This window comes from Aethalodelphis obliquidens, unplaced genomic scaffold (genome assembly GCF_003676395.1).
Source record: "Aethalodelphis obliquidens isolate GAN/ISIS:26980383/991018 unplaced genomic scaffold, ASM367639v1 scaffold5, whole genome shotgun sequence".
Taxonomy (NCBI): domain Eukaryota; kingdom Metazoa; phylum Chordata; class Mammalia; order Artiodactyla; family Delphinidae; genus Aethalodelphis; species Aethalodelphis obliquidens.
In genome coordinates, this window is record NW_020837949.1 from 26934820 (window position 1) to 26947145 (window position 12326).

The 12326-nt window shown below is 33.9% G+C and overlaps 1 protein-coding gene, 1 long non-coding RNA gene and 1 other non-coding gene across 4 annotated transcripts in view; 2 read left to right on the top strand and 1 right to left on the bottom strand.

Annotated features, from left to right (window-relative positions):
• WASL (WASP like actin nucleation promoting factor) overlaps positions 1–12326 on the top strand; it is a 71091-nt gene that overhangs the window by 43645 nt on the left and 15120 nt on the right. For both annotated transcript variants that reach the window (XM_027102058.1, XM_027102059.1), the window contains exons 6-9: positions 2814–2982; positions 4018–4060; positions 5088–5241; positions 10296–10816. In XM_027102058.1, the coding sequence (XP_026957859.1) occupies positions 2814–2982; positions 4018–4060; positions 5088–5241; positions 10296–10816 (887 nt within the window). The remainder of the gene's footprint in view (positions 1–2813; positions 2983–4017; positions 4061–5087; positions 5242–10295; positions 10817–12326) is intronic.
• On the top strand, positions 1743–1873 carry LOC113618653 (small nucleolar RNA SNORA18). Its single transcript, XR_003432083.1, has one exon. It is a non-coding gene; the product is annotated as a small nucleolar RNA SNORA18 (small nucleolar RNA).
• LOC113618158 (uncharacterized) lies at positions 2265–2780 on the bottom strand. The gene is made up of 2 exons (XR_003431901.1): positions 2472–2780; positions 2265–2387 (listed from the first exon to the last, which is right to left on the bottom strand). It is a non-coding gene; the product is annotated as an uncharacterized LOC113618158 (long non-coding RNA).

A 12326-nucleotide genomic window follows, 5' to 3' on the forward strand; every position in this document is an offset into this window, starting at 1 on the left:
AAAGGTTTTATCCGTATTGTTCACTAGCTTCCATTTTTTCCAAGAAGAATTTTTATTTCTTGCCAATATGAGCAACTTCCCATGGAATTTTGTGTGAAATTATAAATAGAACTTTAGACATTTACATTATTATACTTATGTAATTAGACTTTGAATATTAAGGGAAAATAGATGAATTTTGCACCTCTTTCAAAATTGTTTGTCTGATAAAGTGGCAGATGGCATTTATAATTTTATTTTAACTCTGTTTTGTCTTTAATAGTAGAGTTGAGGGAGAGAAAATTAGTTATATATAATTTCCCATATAGGTAAATATTTTATTGCAGACAACTTTTATGAATAGGATGCATTTGAGGTTTTCAGCATAATTGAAGAATTATAGTCAAGTTAGCATTTAGTGATCACTCGATATACATTAGCCTGTAATGTCTTGGGATTTCTGTCTGCCATTCTATGCTTGCGTTGGGGATTCCACAGACCACTCCTCCAGTTGGTGATTCATTAGGGCTCACAGGACTGAGCACATAGAGGTACTCATGGCAAAGATTTATTACAGTGAAAGGATATAAAACAAAAATTAACAAAAGGGAAAGACACATGGGGTTAAGTCTGGGGGAAACTACACACAAGCTTCCAAGAGTATTCTCTCATTGGTCACAGGGGATATGCTTAATGTCTCCAGCAATGAATTGTTGCAACACACATGAACTGTTGTCTAAAGAAGCTCAGTGCCTAGGGTTTATTGGGGGCTAGTCACGTGGGCATCTTCTGTCTAGGACATACCAAGATTCTAGACTCCCAGAAGGAAAGCAAGTATTCAGCATAAACCACATTGTTAGCACAAATAGTTGAGACACAATGAGCCCATCTTATCGGGATAATGGGAACCCTCTTGAAATCCTAGATCCTAGATGCCAGTTAAGGGCCAACCTTGCAAAGCAGGCCTTTCTAAAGATAGCAGTCTCAGGCCTGCTATGTTGACTGTTTCTCTGCACAGTAGTGATTATATTTTATACAGTATTTTAAAAGTCATCATTAATATCATCTCAGAGGAATTTGGTCTAATAGGAAGTTATGTCAGAGAATTATATGTTAAAATGGGATCTCTAAGGAACATGGGTTGCCCTTTGGTTAAATTTTTTAAGGAATTTTTAAGATGAATATATTTCTTTCAGACTCTCATACTTTTAAGACCAAAATACTTTTGTGAATTACAAAACAAATTTTTGTGTGCTACGTTTAGTGTCATTCCTGAAGATGCTATTAATAATACCTGAAGATGCCTGAGATCTTTTTACTGTTGATCCTTGTGGAAGATGGAATGTTTTGAGAATTTTTCTATTTTAAATTTTTGAGGTCTGTACTTCTGCTAGCCAAAGTGTATGTATAATAATGGGGAGAATACTACTAGACTTAAGTATGACAGTTTTGGAAAAAAATGGTAGTAATATTTGTATAAATTTTTGTTCATCATAGACTAATAAAGTTGAAATAAAGAAGTAAGACTAGACTTCTTTACTAGATTTAAAACAAAGTAGATGCTTCTTTTACTCTTCCTATGTAATATATGCCACTTTACCAATGAGTAATGTGTTGGATGTGAGGCTGTTACAGTCAAAATTTGATGGATCAGATCAATTAAATTTAAATTCTTGTTGAAAATTTATATTCATGAGATTTAATGTTATAAAAAGAGTTTGCTTTGAAATAATGTATCTATGCTAATTTAAGAATTTATTATAGTTGAGGTCTATCCCGATGGGGCTTTTTCTGTAAACCTACATCGTTGGAAACGCCTCATAGATTAACTGCGTGGTTTCCTTTACTCATAGAACTACCTGTTAGATCTGTGGGAAAGAACTACAAGACAGAGCTGCCAAGTAAACTGTGAAAAACCTAACAAACTTTTTATCTTAGGTATTGGCATATCCCAATGATCTGTACTAGGTTGTGATGGCTTAGGAGTGACTATGATTTGAATCTAATACGTTTTTAGAGGGTGTCAAATTCAGAACCAGGCAGATCCATCTCCTGACCCTAAACATGGTCCTAAAGTAAATTGCTTGAGGAAATTGGATCCCAAAACTTACAGGTGGGGAATTTTGAAGTGTGTCCATATTTCATTGGAGATCAAAGAAGCCTAACTAAAAGAATTGTGGGCTGACTCACATGATAACTTCTTTTTGAAAGGGCTGTTTTATCTTGAAGATTATGAGTTTGGAGGAACTAAGGTGATTGGCAGTGGAAAGAATCAGAACGTGTGAAATTCCTTAAAAATTTATTGACTTAAATAACTTTGTGTTACACATAATAAAAAAAAAAAAACCCTTTACACTTTGTACGGAAAGTCAGCATATATTTTTGGCTCGAAGTGTCTCTAATGTTTTCTGTGGAGGGAATAATAACATTTATCAGTTATAGTTCTGATGTGCCTTAGACATAAAAAATTGGGGGGGGCGGTGGCTGCTCACCTTATGAAATTCTTTTGCCCTTGCTCTGTTTTGGGCATATGCGTCTTGCTTTGCTTTCTCTTTTGCTTTTTCACTTCAGGTAACTGATGGTATAATCTGTAAGAAAGTTATATGGAATTAAAGACAGACACTTTAAAAAAAAAAAAAGAATTTATTATAGACTTTGGAAATATAGGAATTTTTGAAATTATAAAAAATTAACATGCAGGTTTAAAATTTAAATAATTTATAGTAATGAAGTGGTCCTACTGCAGGAAAAAAATATTTAAATTATAAATTATGATTGTAATAATTGTTATCTTAAATTATATCCCTTTTATATTATTTTGACTTTATTTGCAGGTCCTAATCTACCCATGGCAACAGTTGACATAAAAAATCCAGAAATTACAACAAATAGATTTTATGGTCCACAAGTCAACAACATCTCCCATACCAAAGAAAAGAAAAAAGGAAAAGCTAAAAAGAAGAGATTAACTAAGGCAGATATTGGAACACCAAGCAATTTCCAGTAAGACAGTTCTTTTATTATTCTTATCTTTACTTTTGATTTACTCATTTCTGCTCTTGATTTTTTAAATTGTTAGAAAGTTTGGTTTGCTTTTTGGGAGAACCCTTATATTTATCACTTGCATACCTTTTCAGCTATAAATTTTGTTGGAGTTTTTTAAAGGCTATTGCTCAATAGACGTTTTATTAATCTGAGTTTATTTACTTTTCCACCCATGAGAAAAGAAAAATTAGAGTTGTTTTTTCAACTAATTGTTGGACATGAAAAGGAAATCTCACTTTTCCCTATAAATGATATTTGGAAATTGCCTAAAGGCATTGTCCTAATCTGTTTGGGCTGCTAACAGAATACAATAGACTGGGTAGCTTATAAACAACAGAAATTTATTTCTCACAGTTCTGGAGGCTGTGAGAAAGGAAGAGGCAGGCAAGATTCGGTGTCTTGTGAGGTCCCACTTCTTGGTTGATAGACAGCCATCTTCTCACTGTGTCCTCACATGTTGGAAGAGGGCGAGAGAGCTCTCCAGGACCTCTTTCTTAAGGGCACCAATCCCATTCTTGGGGAATCCACTCTCATGACCTCCCCAAATCCTCATCTCCAAGAACTATCACATTGGGGATTAGGTCTCAAGATAGGAATTTTCGGAAGACACACTCAGTCTATAGTAGGCATCATACCTTTGGTATTTATTTGACATATTTCAAGCATTCTCTTATCCATTATTTCATTACTTCATTACAAAACTCCTGTCCTCTCATACATACAATGCTTGTGTTCTTATGCTAGTTTGTCAGTTAAGGAAATGGATACTCAGAAAGATTGTGTAAAAATGTTACAGCCCAATTAGTAGCAGAGCCTGGGCTAGAATCCTGGTTTCTTGACTGCTTGTACAGTTTTTCCCTGAATATGGTTATGTCTATGAGAACTGTTAGTTCAGGCCAAAAATTCACTGAGTGGATTGGATTTCATATATATTAGGTTTTTAATGCCATTTATGCATTTTATTTTTCTATATTTTTCTATCTACTGCTTTAGGCACATTGGACATGTTGGTTGGGATCCGAATACTGGCTTTGATGTAAGTGTCTTTTCAAGCCATAAGCATTATTATTCTAAATATGTGGGAATGTCATGGTCTATCTTTAGACTTTTATTCTTATTCATTTTTGTTAACTCTAGTGTTTATTGGAATGTGCTTGTATTTATGTTCATATTCCACTGAGGTTTTAAATCATAGACTGTTCTATCATTGATGGCTAAGTCTCTAAAGAGAAAGTTTTTTTTAACTCCTTGGCTTTATCTACTATAATGTAAAAACTCTATGTTTTGAAAGCCAAGAGAAGAAAATTATTTCTGCAAAGTGATCATTCGAGGGGAATATATGCCAAATTACTGGAAAGTACTATAATAAAATTCTGAATATCCAATTGTTAAAATTATCTAGATCTTTTTATTCTAGTATTCTTTTTGGCAATTTCATCATTCATTAATTTATAGCATTGTGAGCAAAATAGTTGAAACTTGGTTACCTAAGTTACGTATTTAACATTTGGCAGATAATCAGGGTTTGGAAAAATTATTTGAAAAGAAATATTATTTGTGATTGGGGTCAAAAATTATTTTGGTTATTTTTGTTAGAACTACAATGTTAACACCACAGTGTTTTTGAGTGCCTCTTTGTGTTGGGCACTGTACAGGGTGCTTGGGTCATAAAGAGGTCCTTGACCTCAAATTTTCAAATGATTTACTTTTTTTGTGGTATTTGTGATTATACCTAAATCTTATTTAGGACAAGGTGGAATAGTAGGTGAGCATTAGAGGTGTCTGAGTCATGGAAGGATTAGTAAAACTTTAAATGATATGCCTTCTTTTTAAAGGTAGGGAACAAAGAGATGAGATAAAATATAAAACCTATTCTTTGTTCTTATCTTTTCTATTTTTTGTAAGACAGTTTAGTTAGCATATAAATTAACTATATTAAAAATTTATAAACATAAAAGAAAATAATTTCATAAAGGGCATAGATATGAGAATAATATTTCAACTTGCTATTGTAAAAAATTTGACATAGGTTTTATAGTTAGCAGTTATTTTGTCTGTTGTAGCTGAATAATTTGGATCCAGAATTGAAGAATCTTTTTGATCTGTGTGGAATCTCAGAGGCACAACTTAAAGACAGAGAAACATCAAAAGTTATATATGACTTCATTGAAAAAACAGGAGGTGTTGAAGCTGTTAAAAATGAACTACGAAGGCAAGGTAACTTTTATTTCTATTCAGGCATTCTGATCTATTTTTTCTTTTGACTCTTTTGAGGTCAGTTTCATGGACGACAGCTACATACATTCACGTGAACCTTCCTTAAGCAGAATGTTCAAATTTATGGAGAACTAGTTTGGCCCAGTGTACTGTGTTTTACATTATTTCAGTATAATTGAAAAACTTGTCAAGGCTTTCCTTATTATTAAAAAGTCTTATATTAAATTAATGAAAATTCATACAAAATCTTCTGGCTATTTGTTTTAGAATAAAAAATAATAGTTGCATAATATTTCACTTACTGAATCTTAGAGACCACTATCAATGTTGTTTTTATTACAATTCAGAAGTAGTAATTTAAATATAATCATGAATTCTGTAATGTATAATAAGCATTTTCAGAATATAAATAATGAAAAATCTATTTATTTTGAAATACATTTTTTTTCTTGGCTAAAGTATAAAATTTGTCATTCGGTACCTGAGAGCACAAACAACTTGCAACCTTTTAAGATCTGATATTTTATTTAAATCACCTTGTTTTTTGGTCATATCTTAATAATTATCACAGTAAAATGCAAATACAGTTAATTCTGAGTTTTCTAATATAACTGTTATCTCTTTGCCACCTTATTCATTTGGGGTTACTTTTCTTCTTCCTAGTCTTTGCATACTCATGATAGATAGTGTAGCAAAACAAAAGCTCCAGTTAATCATAGCATTCTTCTGAAGAATTTAACTCATTTTCAATTAGGTATTTGACTTACCTGTATCTTTTTCACTGCTGATGTTCATTCATTCACTCATTCATATATTCAGTAAACATTGTTATGTCAGCACTGGTCTCTACTCAGGATATTTCGATATAAAGGTACGGTTTCTGCCCCCAGAAATCTTAGTCTGGTGTGACAACAGGTATATAAACAAGTATACAGTCATAATTACTGTTGTGGAAACACAATGCTAGTCCCACTGAAACTAGTATGATGCTAATTTATCTTATTTCATGAAGAGATTACATTTCCAAATTTGTGGATTTTTAATAAAAACATCTGGGGCACAGCAACATTATTGTTTTTTAATGCGGCCAGAATGAGTTGTAGTTACAGTTAGTATACAGATGATGGAAGGTCTTGTGGACCTCTAGTTTGTTCCTTGACTCTCTTTTTCTCCACCGTTACCACTCACCTTCACCTTATACCAAAATATTTTCAGGGTCTCTCTGAGTTCTCTGAATTTATAAGTTTATAAATACTCTTGACATTTGTTAGTCCATACTGCTGCCCTCTCACCTGAATATCTGTAACTGAGAGTTGTCTGTATTAACTTAATTGAGTTTGTTTTTTAAACTTATTATTACTGCTTTTTATTCTAATTGCTTTTAAAACATCAAATTAGGCAAGGTCTTTCCTCAATTAAATTACCTAAAACAAAAAAAATTCACAGGCATTACATAAAACATGCTTTGGGAACTTATACTCAAGATTCATATACTCAAGAATCTAACTCCCAGTTTGAAACCTTTTAGACAACCAAGATTGATTTTATAGAAGGTACATTTTTTTAGAGGAAGAATAAAAAGACAGATTAATGATTTTTATTAAGGAAATGTTTTCTAGGCAAAACATATAGTGTGTTCAGAAGTATGAAAAAAAATTAGAGACAGAGAAGTTTATGAAGTTATCATAAAAATATATTTTGTAAAACTTAAATCTCTTGAAATTTATTTTGTAAAATCATGTAATCAAATTTGTAAAAAGTAGGAGACCTTGTGATTTCCACTGTATCTTTTTGTGTGTGTGTCTTTGCAATTGTTTGAAGTCCATTAATTTCTAATAATCTGTTCTTAGGTCCACCACAGTGGAGTGGTATGTATGGGGGATGTTATTTGGCCCAGTGTACTAAATTATGCATGTGTTTATTTTCAAAGAAGCTACAACTCATTTATCCTGCCTCCAAATCTAACATCCAGTAAGGTTTTCTGCCTTCTATTCAAACTAATGTTTGGGGCTATGTAACTAATGTTACATAGATGCTAAAGTAAAAAAGGAAGTTTATTTCTATATGAGTCAGAGCTCATATTTCATCTGTAATTTAGATAATTTTTTTGAAATTCTGTGGATTACCTCTTAACGGCACCACTGTTTTTATTATTAATATACTTATTTTTAGTGATTGCTTTTCACAATTGGCATTATTTCAATAACCTACATAAAATATACTTACATTTTTACATTAATTTGGGGCAGTGGGGAGGACTAAACATAAGCAAACATGCAGTTATAAATGACTACTCAGAGAGTTGTTAGTATTCCCATAAGTTTAAATTTGTCTTGAATAATACTTGCCTGGTTTACTTCATCTTCATGAGAGTAGTTTCCTGAATTCTATAAAACTACATTTCTTTTAAATATTAGTTATATTTATATTATTTTACAATTTCTGCTTATAATTCCCTTAAATAAATATCTAGAGTTATCTACCAATTACTCTTAATATTAATTTGATCTGAAATAATATCTGAAAGTTAAGTATATCAACTTTTCTTTATAGTGCAGCATCAAGACGGGGTTTTTTCCATAAGCCTCAGTCTTTCTTCTTTTCTAACTAAGCTTTGATAGTAAGAACAGTTTTATTTGTTGTAACGTTTGTGTCATGCTTTTTACTTTATGTATTTATTAAATATCTAAGAACTATCATTGTCATTCTGATTCTGGTGTTTGTGTGACTGAGTTTTGAAAATCTGTAGGCCGCCAGACTTTCTCACAGTGGTGTGTGATCTGCTCAGCAGACATTTTTGTGCATGTGAACCTAACGTGCCGTCTCTCCTCTCCTCCTGTTTTAATTCTTTCACATTTTTACCTTGGTATGATATGGCATATCTTCTGCATACTCTCCTTTTTTTATGTAGGCATAATACAGATTTTAAAAATAGAAAGTTGGTAATAGATGTTTTCCTCATGAAAATACAGAGATGTTACTGCTCACTTTTCAGATAATAGAAATGCTGAACTTGTGCTGTACCCAAACTTGGTGCAGTTGATAATTTATTCACTATCAATTAAGGCTCTCCCTTTGCCTGAACAATAATTTACTGTCTCTTTGAATGGGTATTAGCTGAATCCCAAATTATTCCAATAAATGTGCTTATTCCCAGTTCAAAAGAACTTTAAATCTATCTATTGAAGAGATACATCATTGTACATAGAAAAGATTATGGTTCCAGAGTCCTTGGTGAAACCACAGGAAATGATGGACTAATACCTTTTGTAGTAGAATAGAGTGGGTCCTTTTCCTCTTGATTAACAAACAACTAAATCATAAAAATGCTAGTTCAGACAACATTGTTTTTTGAAATGTAAACCTCAGCTGATTAAAATGAAATCTTTGTATCTGCTTAAAGGATTTGATGTACTATCTTATTCAGGGAGTATACATAATATACATATGCCATATCCTCTTGGTTTTACCCTGTTATTACAAATTATGTTAGGAAAAGAATTTGGTTTTAGCAAGTTTAAACCTCCTTGCCTTGGATCTGGTGAGAAAATTGGGTGAACCTTAGCTGCAACACCCAGATCTCCAGTATGCCTTGAGTGTAAATCATAGGAACTTTCCTCAGTGATGGCCTGTATCCAAGTAGGATGACTGTCCTGTTTGCAGCTATATATTATTTCCAGTTTTAAAAGTTTCTATGCCAGGAGACAGTACCCTTGTGAGCTTTGGCCTTTCCGTATATTTCATCTAATGTTTATGACTATATTTGATAGCATATTTTAGAGTGTATTTCCCATGATAGCCCCAGATAAAATCAGAAGATAATGTTTGATTTCCTTTGAACTGAGGGGGGCTTTTTCTTCTCTGGTATCATTGCATTATTGAGCATCTGAGCCTATTATTATTTGAAATTAAGGTAGGTGTTTTTATTATATAGATTGTCGAAATATCCATCAATAATATATTAGTTGGTACCAGTAAATACAAATAGCTGTTATGGGTTTTAGGATTTCTTTATTCCTAAAAATAGTTATTTTTTCTAGTCACTCTTTAAATGAATGGAGAAATAATGAAGTTCATTATTATGTAAGTTTGTGTATGCTGTTGGTAAAATCATGTCTCTAGAAATGTAATAAATTTTGTACTTTGAATTTGTTTCTCTATTTTAGCTTACATTTTCCCTTAAGTAAAATAAGAATGTATATGTCATTACTACCAGGATAATGTTAATATTTTATTAATAACTTTAATTTTACAGTGTTTAGAAATTCTCAGTTAATTTGTTAATGGATAAGTAGTTGAACATTTCAGCTGAGCAACCAGCCTCCCTTAATGCCATCACTGGAATTGCTGACCATCTTTTATTAATGTAGTACAACAGATACAATATATACATGATATATTGTATTATATATCACTATAATATTTATTTATTACATAACTTGTATTATATGTTATTATATGTTCTATACATGTAAAAATGTAGGACAATATAAATTACAAATGTAAGGTGACAAAGATTTACATTGTCAAAAAGTTTTGAGTTTAGCTCAGATTAACTTGAATAAATTCTAATAGATTATACTACATTAGCTATTTAATTCTGAATGTAAATTAATTTTATAAAACAACTAAATATACTTGATTCTTTAAAGAGAGAAGGTATCCATTTTTATGAAAATGTAAAATGTCGCTTATTGCCCAAAATGTTTGATATCATTGTTATAGTTTTATTATTATTATTACATAAAAATGTGTTTATTCCCTTACCTTGATAAGTGGTGCTGATTCCTAAAAACTAAATTCTACTATTTTAGCTAGTATTTTTTCAAGATAGACCACGAAGGCAATCTTAGGCCGAGTAGTCCCAAACAGAGTTGTAAGATATCATCTGTGCCCAGGTATCTTTGTAAAGTAACATACAAAGATGAGGCCTCTTTTTTCCCCCTCATATTGTTTTTTTTTAATACATGTTGAAATGAGCCGCTTTTTCAGTATCATGTTTTGGGGCGCGGGGGGGGGAAGCATGCTTTTCTTTTTTTCTGTTTTCATTGCAGCACCACCACCTCCACCACCGTCCCGGGGAGGGCCGCCTCCTCCCCCGCCGCCTCCGCACAGTTCGGGCCCTCCTCCCCCTCCTGCCCGGGGAAGAGGGGCTCCTCCCCCGCCCCCTTCAAGAGCTCCCTCGGCTGCGCCGCCACCGCCGCCTCCGTCCAGGCCAGGTGTCGGGGTGCCTCCGCCACCGCCAAACAGGATGTACCCTCCCCCTCCTCCGGCCCTTCCCTCCTCAGCGCCTTCCGGGCCGCCGCCACCTCCTCCGCCAATGTCGGTGGCGGGGCCGGCGGCACCGCCCCCGCCGCCTCCACCTCCCCCGCCGCCGGGGCCGCCACCTCCCCCCGGCCTCCCTTCCGATGGTGACCATCAGGTTCCAACTTCTGCAGGAAGCAAAGCAGCTCTTTTAGATCAAATCAGAGAGGGTGCTCAGCTAAAAAAAGTGGAACAGAACAGTCGACCGGTGTCCTGCTCTGGAAGGGATGCGCTTTTAGACCAGATACGGCAGGGTATTCAGCTGAAATCTGTAAGTAATCTGTTCCTTTCGGTTCAGACTGCCTGTCTTAATGGAATTTTAAAGCAATTATAAGACATCTTTGAAAAAAATTTTTTTACTTTTTCTCTTGGTGTGTGTTTTTCCAACCCTTACATACCCTAAAATGCGTAAGTTTATACCTTTACCTGTGTGGTCCATACTTCTGTATCAAAATATCACCCCAGAAAGTTCCCTCATGCCTCTCCCTTCTCAGAAAGGATCACTGACCTGATTTCTATCACCATAGGTTTAGTTTGCCTATTCTAGAACTTCATATAAAGAATATTGCACTATGTTTGCAGTCTGTCGTTCTACACTTTTAAATAAATTTTAATTTAAAGAAAAATCTTTATTAAACTATACAGAAGTAAAAATAGCCCTGTTGAAACCAATTGTAATCATTTTGGCAAAGTCAAACCATTAACTTTATGAAAACTAAACCATATTTTAAAGTTTATGTGTCTGAAATTTAGATTAGTAGAGAATGAGACTCCACAGAAAATTCAAAGAGTTCTAATTAGAATTTCTATAGTGACAGATAATTTTGGATTCTCTGAATTGGTTGAGGTCATCGTTTCATCTTCTAGAGCAGAGGTTGGCAAACTTTTTTTTTAAAAGACCAGATAATAAACATTTTAGGCTTGCGGGCCATATGGTATCTGTTACAGCTGCTCAACTCTGCTATTATACCACAAAAGCAGCAGCCATAGACAGCACATAAGTCAGTGGGCATGATTGTGTTCTATAAAGCTTTATTTATGGACACTGAAATTTGAATTTCATGTAATTTGCACATATCACAGATATTCTTCTTTTGTTTTCTTTCAACCATTTAAAAATGTGTAAAAAATCATTCTTAGCTTTAAAAAAGTTATACAAAAACAGGGGACAGGCTAGATTTGGTCCATGGCCGTAGTTTCCTGACCCCTGACCTAGAGCCTAACCTGGCTAACATTCACATGCTTCCTCTGGGCCTTTATGTGTGGTCTCTCAGTTCCAGGAGGAACATTTGCTCTGCAGGGCTTCAGGCAGGTTGTGGATGGTAGATTTTTCTATGAAGTAAATGGAGCTGAAAGGAGATTTTAATTGAAAATTATTTTGCAGTGTGTAGAGAATTATGATAACTTACTAAATCTCAGAAGCTTTAGCTAGGAAGAGAATGATGGCTAGGGAACACAGCTAATCGAAGGAAAGCATTTAAACATCAACCTAGCACAGATTTAAGAAACTTCTTTAAAATGTGTCTACATCTTTTCTTAATATGTATTCAGGATGATACTTAGCTCAGCCTGTGAACAATCACCTCTGCTCCCTCTCCCCATTTAGTTCAGACTACAGGTTTCTCAGGAGCAGTTGAAGAACTTTGAATAGTTGTTGGGGGGGGGGAATTATTGTCAAAATGACCACAGCCCAGGTGAATAGCAGATTTTAATGGGGTCATATACTTTAGAATTTCAAATACATAAGTTGACCCTTGGACAGCAATGGGAGTTAGGGGTGC